We start from the raw sequence: 22,076 nt of genomic DNA on the forward strand, positions 1-22,076 counted from the left end.
TCTACATGACAAGATATCCAAAGAATATAAGGTAGACATATCAAAAACATTTTCAAATTAGTTTTCTTGGTGTTTTGTAAAAGTAGAAAATGTTTAGAAAATATAAAACTAGTTTCAGGTATGAATTTATGGTAAGAAAGAAAATATTTCCGATTCATTTTTCAATTAGCAATTGATATGCTTTTGATTTGATATTATATGTAGTTTCAGAACGTACTTAAAATATTTTCTAACATTTTCTGGTTTTCACAGAGAAATATATAAAATTCTTTCAGAAAAGTTTTTTGTCATTATCACGATAACACCTACAGTTTGAAATACATTTCTTCAAAACTGAAGGAAATGCATACTGAGCAGTTTTCCAACTCTTGTGAGTTAAAATATCTGGATTTCATTTTTACAAATTGATGGCGTGGCAGAAGTTTGTGTATTTTGGAACCGGTTTAAAACACACGGAAACTTCTAGCATCAAATTTGTAAAAATAAATGCTAGTATTTTAACTTATAGGTAGGAAAATTTCTTCAGTAGGCATCTACTTCCGTTTTGAGGAAAAACATATTTCAAACATGTAGGTTTGTTATTATGATGACGATCAAATAATACCAAGGGAATTAAAATATACAGTATTTAAAATATTTCTCAGTTAAAAAAATCTTAGCGGATATTTAATGTGTTCTGAGGCTACTTACAATAACCAATCAAAAACATATCAAATACTGTTTGAAAAATGAATCAAAGATTTTCGTTGCATAAATTCACATCTGAAATTAATTTAACAAAATCCTCCTTTTTACATTATAAAACACTTCAAAATTAAGTAAACTGGTACCTAACGCTAACTAATTTACACCTGATAAAAACTTGTAAGGCATGCTCAAATGAAAAGGACATTTTTACTGTACCAGCATTGTACTGAATCACAGAGGGTACATATGATTGCAGGTAGATGGTGCGGTGTGCCAGTTTGCAGTTGTACCGAGCAGCTTAGACCTTGTTTATTCAGTAGAAGAAAGTTGTTTTGCCGCATGGAGGAGTGCAGCAAATTCCTCCTGATCAGAGCAAGGAGCTGTAATCCAATTTATTAGTGCAGAAAAAGTGCATCTTCCCATGTGATTTCCACCTCTTCGGCTCCTTAAAACAGTCACCCGAAGGTGAAAGGTGCACCTGTGAGAAACTGGCTTCGTAACCCCAGTGTTTGTACACTGAAACAATTCATTCAGTTCTTATGCACTGGGATCAATATTAATGGAAATTATGTATAGGTATCATGTTCAACGTTAACTATACTTCGCATATTGCACACACACACAGACACTGTAAATAAAGCTCTAGTTGGAGCCTTTTCTTTTGGGCAATTCTTATACATTAGTGAAAAAAAGTACCTTCTAGAAACTCAAAATTATTAAAAAATAAATATCAACTTTTTATACTTTAGTTTTTTAAATTTTAGTGAATTTTGGTTCCTATTTCCGTTGCAAATATACAAAACAGGACTATTTTCATATTACCAAATAAGTAAAATTATAATTTACAGTATTGTTTTTCGATATTAACATTAAAAATACTTTTTTATTGTTAGTAATGTTGAAGATTTTATTAAAGTAGTAAAATGCTTGATATTACAAACTGACACGAACAAATGAACGAAATAGAGAACTGAGAAAATAATTCAGAAATGAATTCAAAATATATGGACTGTCCACTTTTTTTTATTATCGAGTACTAATAAAATAATTATTGACGAAGTAGAATGTATTGTTTTGCTTTCTTGTGAACAGGATAAATGGGTGTTCATTAGAAAAAAATGTATTATGTTGCCTTTTTAGGGAATTTATAATAATTAGAAAGACATCGGTAATTATAGTAACAAGATCTTGGATGGAAGCCACCATTTTATAATACACTCCTGTGATAATTTTGATCAGTTTGTAATCACGTTACCTATTCCACTCAATCAGAAAATCCGGACGGGTTAAAAATATTACGAACTCAGGCCATAATAACAAAAACAAAAGTTTAATTAAGTTCCGAAACAACAATTACAATTAAGCTAAAAAAAACTTGAATTTAATGCGAAACTTTACCTTGTTTCCCTACAACCAATTCATCATATGAAGTGCAATGATTATCCTCGTTTTCTACGAATTCCTAATTTTAGGATATTCGAAAATAATAAAAAAATAAATTATAATAAATAGCAGTACCATTTCGGTTAGTATTCGCAACGAAATTTAAATTTAAATTTGTATATTTCTACTGACAATTGCAATTTTTGATCAGAAGCCCTCAGTTCCTGCAAGGACAATCCTGTTATAAAGCCATCTCGCTAAATTATGAGAGAAAATATTTAATTAATCTTACATTAGTGTGTTATGGTCTAATATTCATTTAATAAGCAGACAACGAATATTTCAATTTGAAAATAACCTTTATTCAGATGACTAGAACAATAAAAAACGAAAAAAAGGTATAACCATCACCTCATGTTTATTTTGTGAACAACAAAACTATCAGTTTGACAAACAAAAATATATTTTGATACGTAGTTAAGATTATGATATAGTTATTGATATGACTATGAAATATTCTTTCATATTCGTACGTAATAGTTGTAACAGTGAAAAAAAAAACTATCAAAAACACTTGTGTACCTTTACAATTATTTTCCTTATAAATCTTTCGACAATAAGGTATGATTAGGACATGACAGCATTAGCCAGGATAATTCTTAATAGCCCTGGTATTTAAAATTTTGTTTCAAACAATATACATGCAACAGCGCTACATTTTGCAGTACGCTTAACGTGTTTCTAAGGCTTGTTTCCTTGTAATCATTTCAAATAGAGAAAACACATTTACTTCCACTATTTTTTTCAGCATCATAACTCTTCACGAATATATATTTTTTGTTAATGAACTGTACCGACAAACTGTAAGAGCTGATTCCTCACATCAAAATAGGAAAAGTTCATATGGACCTATGGCGAAAAGTGTGTAGTTTCAGAGCTAGGGCTGTCCAAAATCGCGAAAAAGGTAAATTTCAAGAGACCCTATTTCGAATTCCAGAAACCGTGGATGGTGGTCCTTATTAGTGTAAAGGAAACCACACACACACAATCCAAAAGTGCATATTTTGTCAATTTTCAATAGGTATACAGGGTACAAAGTAGCCAAGAGGTAAGCCTTAACAACAATGGACATCCAATGCTCCGGAGGGAAGTCGGAAGTGTTAGGAACCGGCAGCCCAATGTTTTCTTGTGTTCGGATTAACGTGTGATGCGATGTATTTCGCCACGGTATATTTCACGTTTTCTTCATTTTTAAGCGTGAAAGAAAACCTTACAGCATTCGTTTGACCGAGTACGAGAGACCGTGTTGCTGAAGATCATTAACACTTCCGATATCGCGCCAAAGGATTTCATGTTCACTGCTATCAAGACTTATCGTTTGCCTACTTTGGACGAATCAAAGTCAGTCAAATTTAGGCTGATGGCATGTCTGGGAATTTCACCCTGTATGGAATACTCTGTACACCCATTGAACATTAATGAAAGATGCATTTTAGGATTCCGTATGCGTGACTTCCTTTACGCTAATAAGGATCACCGTCCACAGTTTCTCGAATTCGAAATAACGCCTTTTGAAATTTGGCTTTTCGCAATTCTGGACAGCCCTAACTCTGAAAATAAGCAGTTTTACCCACAGATCCATATGAACTTTTTCTCTTATTTTGATGTAAGGAATCACCTCCTACAGTTTGTCGGTATAGTTAACACCCCGTATATTATTAAAAATCTCAATTTCCGTACCACTCACCTTAAATATTATTTATCTGAGACTTATTTTCCAATTTCTATTTTTTATTGTATCTACACTTCCCTGCTTTTGCATCAATCTGCAGTCTATTAGATTTCGAAAAGCATGCTTGTATCCCTGGTTCTGCATATGAAGCTCCCTGAGCAATCTATGTGTGATCCTTTTACTTTCACGCACGACTTGATGGTAACTGTTTTCATCGCATTTCGAACGTCTTACAAAACAAATTCTGACCAAAGATTCTTCGTGAGAATTGAAATGCACCGGAATTGAGATAAGAAATATCATGCTATCAATTAAGATATTATATTAACAGATTTGACTTCATTTTTAACAGGTTTAGAATTTTATTCACAAGTGAAAGTTTATCTCGGTAATATTTCAGGTGTCAAAAAATTCAAGGGACAAACTTGGGGAAGTCATACCTCACATTAAAAGAAAAAAAGTCCATAGTTTCAGAGCTATAGGCTGCCGAAAACGTGAAAAAACGAACTTTTAAGGGCAAATAGCTCCACTATTATGAGAGCGAACGTAGTCGGATCATCACTTATAAAACCGTATGCGCCCTATTCAAATATCCAAATATTTGCGGTACTTGCGCAACGAATTGTATAGAGGAAGTTGGAGTACGAGGAGATACTTTTAAGTACTAATTAAGCATTAATGGCAATAGTCATATGGATGCCATTTAAGAATCATTTCATTTTACTATTAGTAATCGAAAATCACTAATTTCATTTTCCCTTTCATGCAGCAACAAATATTTTTCGGAAGTTATGCAACCACACACAACATACACTAAAAATATTTTTCAGAAGTTATGCAACCACACAACATATTGTAACTTAAAAGAGAAGTCATGAAATACCTCAAGTTCCTCTGTACAATTCGTTGCGCCTTTACCGCATGATTCTGAAACATGGATATTTGAATAGAGTGCATACTAGTTTCTAAGTGATGTCTTGACCCGACTAAGATTGGTCCTATAGTAGTGCGGCTATGAATCCTTAAACTTTTCACGTTTCCGCATCCTATAGCACCGAAACTATGGACTTTTGACCACGAATTCATATAAATATTTTCCCTTATTTTGATGTGAGGAATCACCTCTCGAAGTTCGTCGGTTGAATTTTTGATACCCGATATACAGGGTAGCCCTAAAGTAGGTATACAACCCCGCATTGATCAAGTTTAACATTCTAGCTTGTGGGCTTATTTGCTTCGACTGTTCCGAGATTAAGGTATAAGCAAAAGGCTTTAAGAATAAATAATAAACTAAGCAATAACATTAAGAAATGATATAAAATTCAATGAGCTGATCAGTACGGTACTGTATACCTACTTTTGAGCCACCCTGTATGTACGTTTACTTTCACAATTTACTTTCCATCTCTTGTAACTAATACAATAGTTACATTATTAACAGTTTGGTAACATTTAAGACATCACGACATCTCAACCTAACACAACATACAACCAACACCGAAATAATCTACAACTACAATAATTAAAATAGAAAACAAAGCCGAGACTTTGGAATAAAGACGCATTCAGTCTTGAGTACAAGGTACACTCATGTCCAAAATTATTGTCGCATGTCTATAAATATGTTGTAGGAATATAATTTGATAACGAATTCTCCCGGTACTTCTTATAATGTTAGTATGTATTTAATCGGTAAAGACCTGTATGCAGCAAATTTCATGTCAAAAGAGCAGTAAATAACAATAAAACGAAAATAAAACTTCCTTGTCCATTTAGTAACATTTTGTTTTATTCTCTCTAATTTTCGTATTTATACTTCTTTTCCTATGAAATTTACCACAAATATACATTTCCCGATTATACGCATAGTATCAGTATTAAAACTACACTGCAAAATCATTATCAAATTATATTCTTACAAGAAGACAGTTACAGATATGCGACAACGATTTTGGACATGAGTGTACAAGAAATGTTACAATGTTACAAGGTACAAGCAATGTTGGGGAAAACGGCCCGCAACAAACTAGAACATGATTTACTATTTCGCCGACCCCAATGTTGCGCTTTCTTCAGACACGCCTGTTTGAGAGACATCATGTTGCGGGACAATGCCCTCATCGCCGGATGGACTACTTGTTTTTGTCCTAAGAAAAAAGGAAATTACGAAATTAGGCTTAATACTGACAAAAACATTTCTTCAAACACAGAAGGGTAATAAGGAATTAGGCTAGCGTACACTTACATCTCAAATCCTTATTTGAAGTTATTATTAATACGGTAAACTCCCGATTATCCACAGAATTGGCCGGTATAGTAACCACAGATAATCAACAAAACAGACCAAAAAGGACGGACACAAATAATCTTTACAGCGATATTCACTTACAGCAGTGGTCCTTCACATGCAATTATGACTTAATGAATTTTCTTTCCATATGCGTGCTTCCACTTCCCTACATTTCCTTTATTTATGGTGTTACATGTTTCGGTGTAACGTTCTGTTATAGGCGTTATTGCATATCTTATTCTACCGTTGTAATTTTCATTTAATATCGTAGATAATCCGCCCGCGAATAATTGGGAGTTCACTGTATTTTGTACCAGGTGTGTAAATAAAGTTGTAAGGTGATTCTAAAGTCACAAATTGGTAACACTGCGCGCATGACTTACCACAGTACGTACGCGTCATGTGTCAGTGTTAACATTTTGGTGTAGAGGTGAAATGAAGGTTCAACGTTGTGACCTAAGTTGTACCCCGTCATGAAAATGTGAGAAAGAAGTTACGAGCAACAGTATTTTATCAAGTTTTGTGTCGAACTTTGGTACAACGTAACCGAAACTGTACAAAAGGCAAAACAAACCTACGGCGATGCCGCTTGGTCGCGATCGCAGATGTTGAGAGGTTCCAGGCACTTTTTTGATGGTGGGGAACAGTGGGAACCAAGGTCCTGTCTAAAATGCATGCAACGTACACGCATGATGTAAATGTTAAACACTCTAAAATCTTTTTGCGTAATAGCAGACGAGCTTAACTTCAATCACAAAATGACGGTATCATACTTTTACCAACGAACTGGAGATGAGAAAAATCTGAGCTGTTGTACCGAAAAAAATCTCACGCCATTAAAAGCGTAGTGAAAATCCAGATGTTTTACAGAATATCATTACAAGTGACGACTTACCAAGTTCCCTGTACCGGCACGATCACAAAACCAAATGAGTAGAGTGGCAGTCTCCTAGATCAATATGGCAGAAAAAAGCTAGAATGAGCAAGTCACGAAAGAAACCGTTGCTCATTTTCTTTTTATTCCAGTAGAGGCTTTCCTGCCCTTAAAGATTTCGTGTCTCCAAGGCAAACGTTCACAAGCTGGCGACAAGAATTACGGGAAGAGTTCCTTGACTTTTCCCAGTTTTCCAGAATATGTAATCTAATTACCTACTCAGTCTTTCCCATATTGGTGGAAAAACGACAAAAAAGAAAGAAAACGATGATACATATATTTTTCCGTGATCAACAAAATAATGAATAATAAAAAAACGTATTTTATTATGAAGTTGCAAGACTTGCGCAATAAAAATTCCTACACAACGCAATAAATCATTTACTCTGAAATTTATTTAGTAACCTGATTTACATGATGAAGTCTCGTCACCTATGAAATATGAAATGAAAAACCTTGAATCTTCTTTCGACTCAAGATGTGTAAGTAAATCTAAAATACATCCGTATATAAAAATGGATGCTCAACTTTGCTTTAAATATCATCGGAAATATAGCTAATCAGCTTTGCGACCCAGAACTAATGGATTCGACACTAATCTCGATTAATTTAGACATTTTTCACCCCGTCTCAACTGTTATACCAATAAAGACTGAAAATGAACTTAAAATTTATCCAGAAAGTCCCTATATTTTAACGACCCAGAAACCTATTTATTCGGCACTTATATTGACCTTGAATTTGGACTTAAACGTCACTATTAATTTAGCAACACCGAAAACTAAGGATACGACACTGATACAGTTTAATTTCGATTATATTTATGTTACCACCTTCCACCCGTCTTTGCACTAAGGACTTCTGTACTAAACTTTTTTAGGAGTTAAAATATATTAAAAAGAAACTACAAGTACACAAATAAGAACAGAAAGCTAAAATAAGACGATCTTTTAAAAACTCAAAGATACTGGAAACTTCCTGTGGATTAACTTTGTTAAAAATCTTGTTAAAAAATATTTAAACATATGGGAAGTGAAAATCAAATAACTTGGTGAATAAAGGACATTTATGAATACTGTTTACCTTTCCATATTTAAATTATGAAAATGCAGAAACACTTCCCTTCGAAACCTGGTCTCCAATAAACACACATTTGATGGATTTCTCAAATGTAACATTCATTGCACAAGGGAGTCAAGTTTCTATATATGAATAGTATCATTAAAGCATACAAATCTGTCATGACAAATGTGAGAATATTACGTTAAGAATTACCTTCTATCATCCTAGCGTTCTCGAAAAGTGTCAACATTTACCTATTTAATAAGTTTACAGTAAATACTTTAACATCATCACAACTGTTAATGTTACATGATTCGCACGAAACGTTCCAAATGATGAACAGATAACCGTAGTACACAAAAATACAATTTTATTCCACTGACATTAACACAAAGTGTAATGAGGAGCTTAAATACATGAAATTAAGATTAAATTACTATTCTAAAGAGTGAAAATTAATGTAACTGTAGAGGGAAAGAACTCCGGGACTTTTGGATTGTTGTATCAATGTTCTGCCAACTGCGCTACGCAGTCGATCCATTTCCTAACCACATAATTCTCAATTGTATTTACTCTAGATTTCAGCGTTATAGACCCCTGTGTTTAAAGCCTCCTTATGCTATTTACGTGTAACTAGGAAAAGTTGAGTAAAAATGTACTCAAAACTGTGTATTTTTTAGCCATTTTCATAAACTAACCAGTTTCACATGATATATTTCAGAAACGACGGGCCTCTTAAAATCGCCATTCACACAGTTCAACATGTGATTATTACTGATTGCAATGAGCAAGTTTGGTCATGTTTACTCCTTTCATCTCTATACAAATACCGATATTGTGATCCCATGCGATTTCCGAATCTAACAAGGCTGCAGGCATATTAAAACGATTTAGATAAAATATGTTATATCTATAAAACAGAAGTTAGTGTAATGTTGTAATATCGCAAATAATAAATTATATATTTAATCAGCAAGTTCCGAGCTCTTTCGCGGAAAAAAATCTCACTGCCAGCTGATTTCCTTTGTGCGACGTTGTTACAGAATTCGCCTACGCAGAAGGCTAACGCATCACCAGTATGGGAGAGGGGCTCTCTCCGACTTCGCTGTGGCAACGCTGCAGACCCTCTGTTGCCAGACATTCTGCCTCTTGTGAGAAGGCGAGCGTGATTTAACAGGAGAAAAAAATATGTAACAAATTCTACTTTAAAAAAGCGCTGTACATAATTCTATAAACATTTTTTTTTTCAAGAGAATTGCACACATATAATCGAGCATATACATTTTTAAATAATTGCTTTAAATACTTACTTGTTTATTCGTCCGAATCCGAATCCAGGATTTCACTGTCACTACTACTGCTCGAAGCTTCATACGAATCTTGTGTGTTGATTATAAAGGGTTCCAAGGCACGACCAAATACTCTTGCGTACTGTAATAGTGATCTTCTATTTTTCGTACGTGACGAACTGCATTTCTCCATACACAGACGGGAACATTTTTAAAGGCATCTTTGCAAAGAACACACACATCATCGACACGAAACGTTTTATTTTTCTTTGCAACCTCATTCTTTATATAAGACCATATCAACTCTATAGGGTTCAATTCGCAATGTGCCACAGGGAGCCACAAAAGTTTGATTGTTTTGTTTTCAGTATTTCGCACAACTGTTTCTAGAAGACGTTCCTGCTCTTTGAAATAAGGCCTGCCGATATTCAATAGCATACTTTTGTGAAGTTCACTGGAAGTTTGAACGTAGTACGGAATAGGAACTTGATTTTTCTCCAGCCATTTAATTATGTCGTCTTTTTTCCATCGCATAGTTGGGTTTCGAGTTTCAGGATTCAGCATAGTATGATATGGTGCTTGATCTAAAACCACGACTGATTTGTCCGGCAAAAGCTGAATGATACGTTGAAACCATTCTGTATAGTGCTTGGCGTTCATCTCGGAATGGTAATCCAGAGTTCCCTTTTTTCCAACAAAACACACTTCGGCTCCATCAAGAAATCCCTCCTCGTTGCCAATGCCCCCTCTCCAACCCGAAACCTGTTGAACAGCACTCCGGTAGTAGTCATACACTGGTGTGTCTTTTTCTGGCAGAATTTGCTCTTGCCATCCAAACTTGGCAGAATGGTTCGCACCGCACCAAGACTCATCGGTGTAAAAGACATTAAAATTATTATGTATGTGAAATTTCAACAGCCGTAGAAACTGATCCCTTTGCCCAGCAATCTTAACACTTTCCATTAGAACTGGTTTCTTGTTAAACTTTTTATACCGAAATCCCAGTTTTCGCAACACACGCCATAACGAAATTTCACTCATTTCTGGAGCATCAGTAAAGTCCTTTCTTATCTGTTCCAAGTTTCTTTACCGTTGGATACTCTCTTCGCACATAAAATTCGTGGAGCTTCCGGCGAATACACCCTTGAAGGAATTCAGTTATAACCAACTTGTTTGACGGCGAACCTGTTTTTTTCCGGAGATTCTAGGACACTATTATTGCGAAACTCACTTGAAACACGCTTCAGTTTTTTCAGACACCTTTAAGCATTCGGCAGTTCTTTTGACGGATTGGGAGAACGAAAATTGTGGAGCATTGTTTTGTTTCTCCAAATCAAAAAATGATCTTGCATTTATTATAAACTGTTTCTCGAAACTTCGAAAATGATGCTTTTCCATTGTTTATATTACTACCTAACCAAAAAACACACAAAGATAAAGAAACCACACGAGAACAAACACAGCCACAATTTCTGCTTCCCGCGCGGCGCGCAACGCTGACTCATGAAGTTCCATGCGGCAACGTCGCAACAGCTGAGTGGTAACTGATCGTAAAAAATACGACTATTGTCATATTGTAATTTCGGACTTTTTGTCTGTATCTGAACTAAAACTGTATACGTTGTTAATATTGCCATTCAATGCAGCGTACTTCAGTGCTTTCCGTTCTTCGCTAATAGAGTTACGGGCAGAGAATGGTACATGTAACAAAATAACTTATTGTACATTAACTATTTGGTCTAGGAATTAATTCGTGCGGTTGGTACGCACCTGTAAATACCTTAAGAAAAATATTGTCCATCGCTAGCCACCACTTTCGCCCATCTGTCAGGCAATGTACGGATTCCGTGGCGAAAGAAGTCCTTATCCTTGGAAGCGATCCAGTCAGAGACCCATGTTTCGATATTTTCTGAAGAAGTAAACCGCTGTCCAATCAAATCGTTGTGCATGCAATCGAACAAGTAGTAGTCCGAAGGAGCAACGTCTGGTGAATACGGCGGGTGGGATAAAACTTCCCATCCGACATTTTCTAAATAGGTTTTGACCGGTTTTGCGACATGTGGGCGAGCGTTATCATGTTGAACAATAAGTTTATCATGTCTGTTCTCCCATTCTGGTCGTGTTCTGGCCAGAGCTTGCTTCAAACGCATTAATTGTCGTCGACAACGTTCTCCATTCATAGTTTCACCCGGTTGCAGCAGCTCATAGTACACCACACCTTTCATATCCCACCATATGCACAGCATAACCTTTGCACAGTGAATATCTCGTTTTGGTTGTGATGGACCTGGTTCACCTGGTTTCACCCAGGCCTTTTTTCGTTTAGGGTTCTCGTAATGGATCCACTTCTCATCACCCGTAATAATTCGATGCAGAAACCCCTTTCTGCTCTGTCGTTGAAGCAGCAATTCGCAAATGGTTTTTCGTCTTTCAACGTCTCTGTCTTTCAATTCATGTGGAACCCAATGTGACATCTTTTGAATCATTCCCATGGCTTTCAAGCGTTTGGAGACTGTTGTTTGATCAACGCCTAATGCTGCTGCAAGTTGTTCCTGCGTTTGACACGAATCCTGCTCGAGCAATGCTGTCAATTCTTCGTCTTGAAATTTTTTTGGCTGTCCAGCTCGCTCTTGGTCTGCCAAGCCGAAATCACCACTTCTAAACCGTGCAAACCACTTCTGACACGTTCGCTCAGCTAGAGCATGGTCACCATACACTTCCACCAAAATACGATGACTTTCAGTCGCACTTTTCTGCATGTTAAAGTAATGCAGCAGGACACTCCGCAAAAACACTTTATCAGGCACAAATTGCGCCATGTTCACTTAACTACAAACTGATGTTGTTGACGCTTTAATCCACTGCCCTATACTACGAATGATACGCGATGACAGGGGTTTGCAACACATGTGTGGATACACGGAACTGTGGGACGCTCCGTTCGTTGCGCCATCTCTTGTCCACCCGCACGAATTAATTCCTAGACCAAATATAAAATTAATTTTAAAAATACTACTGCACTTTTGTTTAGTATACTTTCATTCATATTCAGTAAAAATATCATTCTTGTATTGCAAAAAAAAAATAAATAAATAAAAAAAAATACATTTTTAAATACATTTTTTATTTTATAACCTAAAGTATTAAGCAGAGAGTTGCAAGCAAATAACCTGTTAAAGTAAACACTTCAGTGAGTAAAAGGGTGCATATTTCATGTCCCTACTTTAACTGGGCTCGAAGATATAGTTGTTTGAACCCAGGGGTCTATAACGCTGAAATGGAGAGTAGACTACCTCCGTATCCGATAATGAACAGCTCACTACTAAAAAAAATTGTTCAATGTCTAAATTGAGATAACTGATTTTTCCATAAACAAAACTTATAAATATATTTTTTTAGAATGAAAATTCCACATTAGTGTACAGAAAATCGGAAGTTGCTCAATTTCAACATTGAATTAAAATGTATGTTTAGCTACGTTTTTAAATAAGAAAAACTAATATGAATAACAATGTTCCTTCAAAAACTTAACTGTACAATAAGTGTTCCTCAGTTACTTCTGAAAATTTCTATTTACCTTTTCTCTATCCTAAACTTTGCTCTGGCCAACCAATGCCCGATCATCTCTGCAATTTTATTGTCCGTTAGATCTTCCTGGTTATGAACGCGTCTCAAAGTATCTGAAATACAGAGACTAAGTTCGTTTATAGGAATGACTTAAGCATTACGCACAAATTACGTTTAACTTGCTAGTACAGTTATAATGTTTCCAGACAAAAATTAAGATTCCTTCACTGCCGTATACAGCGATTCAAAAAATTCGAACGAAGATAAGTCAGTGGCCCATTCTAAGCCGTACCTGGAACATGATTCAGAGTTAAGATCTTTGCCACTGGTCCGAACCCAGCAGTACAGAAAACAATGTTGTTAAATTTGGTAATTTTAGTGAGCGGGTCAACCCCATTATAAGAGATAACTGAACATAAAGAATTGGCGTAGAAGTAACGTTGTTCTGACAGCTCAACATATTACCAACAGTGGCAAGCTATATAAATGCTGCCAGTAAGATAATTTTGAAGGCTCTATAGCAGGCCTGTTCATGAATTGGCTCCCGGAGCCAAAGCGTGAGCGAGCACGAGCGAAGATAAGAACAGGTGAGCACAGGTGCTGCTAGCTTCGCTTCTTCCACTGCATCCGATAAGTGTTGCCAACCACACATGATGGCAAAAAACCTATGGCCAAGCCTGGTCAGAAATTCGCACGATGATAAGCATTGAGCAGACGCAAGCGTGAAATGTGCAGGTGTGCTCTCCCCCTCCTCATTTCGAAAGCAGTGTCGCGAAAACACTGCAGGAAATAAAATTGGTACGTTTTTTGGTCGAGGAAGACGCATGATAGAGGTTACAGTTAGCGTTGAAGTAACTAACAAATGAACAAGAAAGAAAGAAAGAAAGAAAGAAACTAATATTAAACATGTCATCTTACAGACGTAAAAACGACTGCAAAAGTCAGAAACGAAATGTTTCAGACCTTTTTAGCTTGCTTACACAATTCGTGACGTTGTATTACATTAGCACTCGGTCTGTAACTTGTCACTCGCTTCACATTTGCTAAGTTGTAAACGCCTTTCGTTGCTAGATTGATAGGAGAAGGACGGGAGGTTGAAAATAATAATAATAATAATAATAATAATAATAATAATAATAATAATAATAATAATAATAATAATAATAATAATAATAATAATAATGCGTATTATTATTATTATTATTATTATTATTATTATTATTATTATTATTATTATTATTATTATTATTATTATTATTATTATTATTATTCGGACCAAAGAGGGATGAAAATGGGGATTGGAGGAAAATCATAACTAGGAATTGCATAGTTTATACCGCTCACCTAACATTATTAGGGTTATTAAGTGTAGAAGGCTCAGGTGGGCAGGCCATGTAGCCAGAATGGAAGAAATTAGAAACGCTTTCATAATTTTAACTGAAAACCCAATTGGAAGAAGACCACTAGGAAGACCTAGGCATAGATGGGAAGACAATATTAAGATGGATCTTGTAGAAATAAGAGTACAGAGTAGAAACTGGATCCAGTTGGCTAAGGACAGAAGTTAGAGGAAATATTTTGTAAACGCGGCATTGAACCTTCGGGTTCCATAGGCCATTGAGTTAGTTAGTTATTATTATCTAAAAGAAATGTTATAATGTTGTTGAGACAATTACACAGGAGAACTGAGTTCCGACCAAACACTAATTTGCCGGAAGGAAATTCCAGTGCAGTCCAGCCTACTTTAAGCGTTATCCGTGCAACCCACGTTTCATGTTCAAGACATTGGGAATAATTGTTCGTATCATTCAGTTGGAACGTTTCCTTCCGAATTTACGCTATTACAGTAGACCTACGCTATTACAGTAGGCCTACAACATTGTGACTTTCAAAATCAGTCAGTAACTATCGAAGAAAGACAAGCGTGTAGCTTCAGTCGTTGAAATGATTTAACATTCTTTTTCACTTTTAACAAGCCACCGGCAAGCAACCACCCAGGGACAATACATTTTTCCTTATTAAAAAGACACTCCTTGTTAAAAAAAAAAAAAAAAAAACTAATTGCAGTCACTAACGGTCACTCTTAAAAATGGAAAATCTCTTTGGCTCTCTTAATATTTTGTTTGATTCTTTGCGATCAAAGTAACTTTAAAAGTGGAGTAAGAAATACTATTCTTCCTATTGATAGTGTAATAGTGGCTTCTAATCTCTACAACCAACCCCTTGCTAAGCCTATTCGTACACACATACATGCATAAGCTAATTTTCTGGAGATAATACTTAGATAATTACAAATAAGTGCTACAGTTTTTTTTCGTATCAACAGATTATCTCTTTTCCTAAAAAGCGAAACAACATAATATAACAAACCCACACTCGGATATAACAAACCCACATCCTTCTTTAACAAAAGGAAAGAAAAAAGAAGAAAAGGAACATACATAGTTTATCATTTGATTGCTGTTACAAGTTTGTATTGTCTATAGTTAACGGTTACCACATTGTAAAAAAACACTTTACACTAAATGGCAATCAGTTACCATACATACTTTTTTTTTTGGTAAGCTAGTGATTACCGCCAAGGTTGACAACACTTGCGCTCTTCTAAGGACGAAATCCGAAGATCCACGAAGCACGAACAATGGTATTTGCCCGTAGAATGCTCGTGAGCGTTCACGAGGAGAGTTTCCACAATCTGCTCGCCGTGGGCAGGGCTGCTCTATAGATTAGACCTAACCTTATCTGCATGAATGCACACTAGTCCGGGAAATAGAAGTAGACACAAAAGTTTCCCCCCACTCGTTTTAGAGTTATTCCAAGATTCAACTAGAAGGGTAAGTCAACCCTAGGAATACCAAGTTATCTTACGTACTATGTCATATTAGTGATGGGCAAAACCATTCACCTCTCAGATTCGTCGCTCAGTAGTTCGCTCACTACAATGAATCGGTTCATTTGAACGGTTCAGTGACTGACTTGTATTTTTATAACTGGGAATGGGTGAGATTAAAACATAAAATCGTATTATCACACCAAATACAATTAACAGATGTCATGTACGACAAAGTTTAATTCTAATGCAAAATCATGAACAATCTGGATTAAATAAAAGTTTCCCGTAATCAGCTAACTCTGATTTTTACAGAGTAATAATAATAATAATAATAATAATAATAATAATAATAATAATAATTATTATTATTATTATTATTATTATTATTATTGTTTGATATACTTCAGTATCCTGAAAAGAATTTCAACATTTATGTACCAAATTGTTCCTGCCATGTAGGGAAGAAAAATAAATAAATGTTTATAGGGAAAATAATAATAATAATAATAATAAAATAGTGGAAATGTTCATTGTTTGGTGCATGTCCAAAGGGGAGGCAGGAGGAGGTTAAGAAAGAAAAGTAGTTTAAACCTTATTTAAAAATAGAATACCTCACGAGGTGAAGTGATATAGAGTTTAGCGTCTATTTCAGCAGCGAACCTATATAAGACGTGGATTTACAACTTAACGTGGAATCCAAGCCATACGAGTCGCACTGGGAATTGAATCCCGTAACATTTATTAATAAATCTTAAGTGCCTACTGTCTTAAAATTTGAATAAATAGTTCAAGTTCAGTATGATTGCAGGCTTATCCAAACGTAGGAGAAAAAAAAAAAAAAAAACGGTGAGGACAAAAATGGGAAAATGTTGTTACGGCTATCGCATGCTTTTCTCTTCTGGAATTGAAATTAGGCATGAATCCAGGTTTACGAGATGCGAGGCCGCAGGCCGAACAAACATGTGAGTCTAGGGGATTAGGAATTGAAATTTGGTATGAGGTTTCTGAAGTGGTTATTGTCTTGAAATTGGAAAATATAGTTGAAACCCAGTATTATTAGAGCTATGAAATACGAGATCATACTGCCAAAAAAGTATGGATGATTAGGTAAACCTCCAAACGATGGGACAAATGTTATTGTTACGGCTTTCGCGTGCTTTTCTCTTCCGAATTTTACCGGTTTGTTTTTCAGAAATTGAAGACTGTTAAAATTCGGCATGATTGCAGGGTCATGAAGTGCAGAAACTTACGCTGAGCAAACGAGGGAGACTAGAGGTGAAGTTCCAAGGAATTTGAACCGATATTCGGTTTACTCGCGTGTTTTTGAGCTGCGAGGCCGTAGGGCGAATAATTTTCTATAAACTTATTCCTCCTCTGCAGTGCCAGGCACTTCAGCTAGCATCTTTATACAAAAGTAAAGGAGTTATTTTAATGTTCTTAACCCATTAGCTTGTATGTTCTTTCGGACATAAAATCTGTAAGATTTATTTAAATTGCTTTAGAGGAAGGTGGTGCACTTTGTTTACTACGGTACCATGATATGAACGAGTATAACAATACGCATAACTGATGCATTTTGTATAAAATATATCCTGAGTTGCCAGATCCAAGTGATCTCAAAAATGATCATCTAAGCTATTTATGAAGTAATTTTTCACACTACTGTGGTAAACTGTCTGGATAACCATAACAAAATGTACAACAACTGACTGATATTATTTTGTTAGAATTTTTAACAAAAGTTACGCCGAGGGTTCGATTTACTTTTGATTTTAGTTTGTCGTCTCGTTCAGCATCGAGGCTATGAGACGCGAACCTACAGCCGGGAATTGAACCCGGGGCTCCAGCGCGAAAGGCGTGTATGTTATCTACATATCTACGAGGGAGCTCCTTGTGTATTCGAGAAGCTCCCTCGGTATTCCTAGTGATAACACTCCGCCGCGTATATAAAAATGCGAAAATCAATTCAGCCTATTATCATACTACTGTTTCGCACAGAAGTTCAGCCTCTCTAGGATAGATTCCCAGAAGGAATGATTGCTTCAGGAAAAGCTGATAGAAGACGCTGAACAGGAATATGGCTACAAGTTATTCGTCCTTCCAATGGAACTTGTCAAAAATGAACGGATAGTTTCAACAAGGTGCCACCTGCCTAATCTCCACACGAGGCCTACCTAATCTCCACATGAGGCTACTACATTACGACAGGACTCTTTATCTTCAACTGAACCCAACTCAAAGAACTGCTACGTTAATCACAATCTGCATTCTTCAGTCAATTATCCAATAAAGTGATGCTAAATTTTGCTTTAGTAATCCAGAATTTATATTGCTACATCCTATATAAAGAAACTGATAAGGGGAAATGTAGTAAAAAGTCTCCGGTCAAACATATATGACATTCAACTAAAGCACAGTAGTAAATTGACATAATCTACAGTACGAAGTTTGCCTATAGATGCAGTATTTACCTATAACAGTTTTGCACGTTAGTAACTCTCGAAACACCATCTTTCCTTTTTGACCTTTGTAACTATAGTAGGCAGCAACCTCATCACAGATAATCTTTGACACCATGTTGCAGGCAGTACTGGAAGAAGTTCCTCCTTTTGCTAAAGCAAGGTAAGCCATCTGAAAAAATAAAAACAAACATGTATACATTAACGAAGTTTAGTTTAAGTAATAATCTATAAATTATCAGTAAGGCCCTAAAGCAGCGGACACGTCATCTTTCCTTTACATATCTTAAGAAGGCATATATGGAAATCACATGCAGGGGAGTCAGAACCCGTCACTCTGTTCCCCCCCCCCTTTTTCATTCTTAGGTTAACTTTTTCTAATATTTTCGTATAAATTAACAATTGCTTAACTGCCACCAAAAACACGTAGGACGCAAACGTCTTTATGTGACAACAATTAACCACAACTTATTGATAATGCTAGGCGCTGAACAGACAGGTTTATAATGAATCACAACATGTTATTTATTTATTGCATGCAACAGTTACTAGGTGGCACATTGTAAATGAATATTTTATAGGCCCTCCTCAATTTTTCGGACATCTTTTTCCATTTTAACGTTTTCTTAAGAGCTCTTTCCACTTTAAGGTCCTTTACTTTTCGGATCCTAACTACGAATTTATACTTCTAAATGTACATATCTAAAATGGAAGAACAGGGAACTATATGCGTACTAAACACGATTGGCAATAGCTACGCCTTTTTAAAATTCGTTTTGGTTTAAACAAATTCTTTATTTATTCAGATTACATATGGTTAGAAGAAATGAGTTTGTTTGGCCCAAACGTCCATATGCAACACTGGGGCTATGAAAGTATGCCTTGTTCCGGGATTAGACAAGATTAAACGGAAAATGTTCAACTGATGCATAGGAATAAGTAATGCACTTGAAAAACAACTTTTCGTGAAAAGTCCTTATTTCAGTTTGGTGTGTTCATTACACTAGATTGTGTGTTCATTAATCACAATCCGATTTCCTACCGCGAAGTACCAGAATGTAAGCTTCACCCACATTACTCGCCACCCCAATACGGATAGTATATTCAAGAATCAGGATTAGTATAAAGTTGGATGGTATATACTTTTTGTATCGAGAAACTCCTGCCTTAGTGTGATTATTTATCAGCAAATGCTTTACAAGAAAGTAATTTGATTATCACCAGAGATGCAAGGACTCAAAAAGAACTTTTTTTGCACGGCTTGGGAAATTTAGAGCTTTTATGAATATTTCAACTTTTACGAAGAAATAACAGTGTGCCCCACCTTTTGTTTTCTATCATAAAGAAAAAAAAACTGCATTCTGCTGTTCAATAATCAAAGATAACCGGTCAATGGATAGGAAAGAAAAAGGGCAAATTAGTAGACGCAGTAAGTTTCCTAGTTCGAACGAAATGTTTGTAAAGCTATTAGAATAATATTTAACGACCGTCATGTTTTAGTAAAAAATTAATATTAGCAATAATTGTTCTGAAAATAGTAGTTACACTCCGTGGAACAAACTTATTTATTATTTATGCATAAACTGATACAAAAATTATTATTATTATTATTATTATTATTATTATTATTATTTTTTGTAAACATTTTACGTAGGAAGTCATGCGGAATACTTGTGTGTAAGTACATATTATTTATTGAGGTCGTTACAATTCCAGCGGAAGGTTTAAAACGCAAATACACCATATAGAGAAAGACGGAATAAATTCTTTAAATGATGACCTGTTACTAGTATTAAACTAACATCAAACAGCATGATTGTTCATGACTAATTTTCTCAATTGAACTTATATTGCGTTCTAATAAAGTCTGAAGCTCACAATAAAGGGTTTCTGGAACTAAGATGATGTTTTTTTTCTTGTCTGTCGATGTAAATTTAGGCAACCTGCACACCACACGTCAAGATGTGTAACTTTCAGAAACATGATATTGTGATTACATAACCAACTTGTCCCTAGTAAGATGTTGGGTTGCGTAACTTACATTTGCAGCTTAGCAGTGAAATCAGTTCGATAACCAATAAAGACAGACAGCCACACACTCAACGTAAGTAGTGGATGTTGTAAGGACACTTCTTTCGTTGTAGAATCCAGTACAAAAGGGGGTACATAAGTAGGAAAACATAAGTCAAAAAGATTTCCATCTAAAAATTAAGAAAAGCTTTTATATATATATATATGAAAAAACAATCCCAAAAAAGACTGCTTTTTGCATTTCTAATTCACTGTATTATAACCAGTGCACTAAATAAGACATTCATACAAATAATTTATTCTGGAATTTTAAAATAGAAAAAATAGTATGTTAATGCTGTTCAAGAAAACTTAAAGATTCTACTTAAGCTACAGATTAAGATACAAATTTTTCCGAACTTTTATCAATACACTATGAAATCTCTATTATATTGCACACTGAAGGAGAATGTCTTAATTCTTGAAAAACAATAAACTAATCTTAATAGACGAAAATATGAGAGATGAAATAAGTACATGAAAAGAAATAATAAACTAACTTCAAAGAAAAGTTCATACAGCAAGGAATAGATAGACTGTGGAGGGGAAATAAAAGTCATGTACGCAGTTTTCACTAACTAAACTTTGAACAGACATTCCCCAAAATTCCTCGACTTTATCTAGTAAAGAAACGAAAGCTTCTTTAATTCATTCCGATCAATTTCATTTTACCCGACTTTTCATTGTTGTTGAAATCTTGCAAATACAGGTGGGTGATTCTCGACTGCACGTAAGCTGTACTCGAAACACACACAACATAAAAAGCCGAAGAGAAACTTACCCGCTGCTTCTTCACTTCTTCGTCAGACAAACTCTTCTCTAGCTTCTGCAACTGTTCATTTTGAGCTGGTAGGCTTAAAGAACACAATATATCGTTTCCTTTATCATCCATCTTAGACGTCACCTGTAAATTCATGACTTCGGAAATAGCCTCGACTTGGGTTTTAAGATATCGCTGGTAACTTATCATCTTTGACATCGCCTCATATCTGTAAGTGAAATAATTACACAATTAATACCGACTACGGATGTCCGCACGTTGCGGACGGCAACATATGATTCGTTTGCAAATTTGTAATGAGTCACTGCGGCCAGTCGTGCTGGTATCTTTGAAAATTTAGCTTTTCAAATACAAAGAAAAGATTGAGATGGGGTTAAAAGTCGTAGTTCGACTACAACACCTCTATGTATGAAACAGTTATAGGTGACTGTGGCCCTGTTGTAACCATATGGTCCAGCTCATCGAATATTAATGCAATCGTAGTTACAGATGTCGTGGTGTTAACACTGGCACACAGCGTCGCCTGCGGAGACCCATCGTTAGAAGTGTTCGGTACACTGTGTTCAGACACATTTGTACTCTGACCAGCATCAAAGTCTGATGTGAGTTCCGCCACAGTTCGCCGCCTGTCCTGATTTACCAGTCTGCCCTAGCTACGACGTCCAACATCTGTAATGAGGGGGAGGGCAACCCCTCAACGTTTGGACGTCGTTTCACCTTGGTTTGCCACTTAAAGACACTCACCACAGCAAGGGTTTGAAAAAACCTGGGCTTTTTTGAAAAAGCCCAACCCACCTGAGCCCATATGGGTTTTTCGGGTTTAATAGTTTTTTTTTTCGAAATATTTCAACGTCTCTGGGGGTAAAAGTGTTAAAATGTGATTTATATTTCAAGATTGTCATTGTCACAACTTGCAACAATTATCTACTCACTGCAGTTTTGAAAAAATGGCCGCAATTTTAAATTTTACATTCGATCGCCGAGAAAAT

At 35.6% G+C, this 22,076-nt stretch overlaps 1 protein-coding gene across 2 annotated transcripts in view; it reads right to left on the bottom strand.

The window, feature by feature from the left end:
- Window positions 1–2,433: 2,433 nt before the first annotated feature.
- Window positions 2,434–22,076, bottom strand: part of LOC145674861 (uncharacterized) — a 45,360-nt gene continuing 25,717 nt past the window's right edge. The window contains exons 2-5 of one of the 2 annotated variants that reach the window (XM_081745096.1): window positions 21,088–21,295; window positions 18,249–18,408; window positions 12,955–13,057; window positions 2,434–5,949 (exon numbers count right to left, since the gene is read on the bottom strand). In XM_081745096.1, coding sequence (XP_081601222.1) covers window positions 5,844–5,949; window positions 12,955–13,057; window positions 18,249–18,408; window positions 21,088–21,285 — 567 coding nt within the window. In that variant the 5' untranslated portion in view covers window positions 21,286–21,295 and the 3' untranslated portion in view covers window positions 2,434–5,843. The remainder of the gene's footprint in view (window positions 5,950–12,954; window positions 13,058–18,248; window positions 18,409–21,087; window positions 21,296–22,076) is intronic. The other variant, XM_081745098.1, reaches the window with a different exon arrangement.

This window comes from Thermobia domestica, chromosome 18 (assembly GCF_964235325.1).
Source record: "Thermobia domestica chromosome 18, izTheDome1.hap1.1, whole genome shotgun sequence".
NCBI lineage: Eukaryota > Metazoa > Arthropoda > Insecta > Zygentoma > Lepismatidae > Thermobia > Thermobia domestica.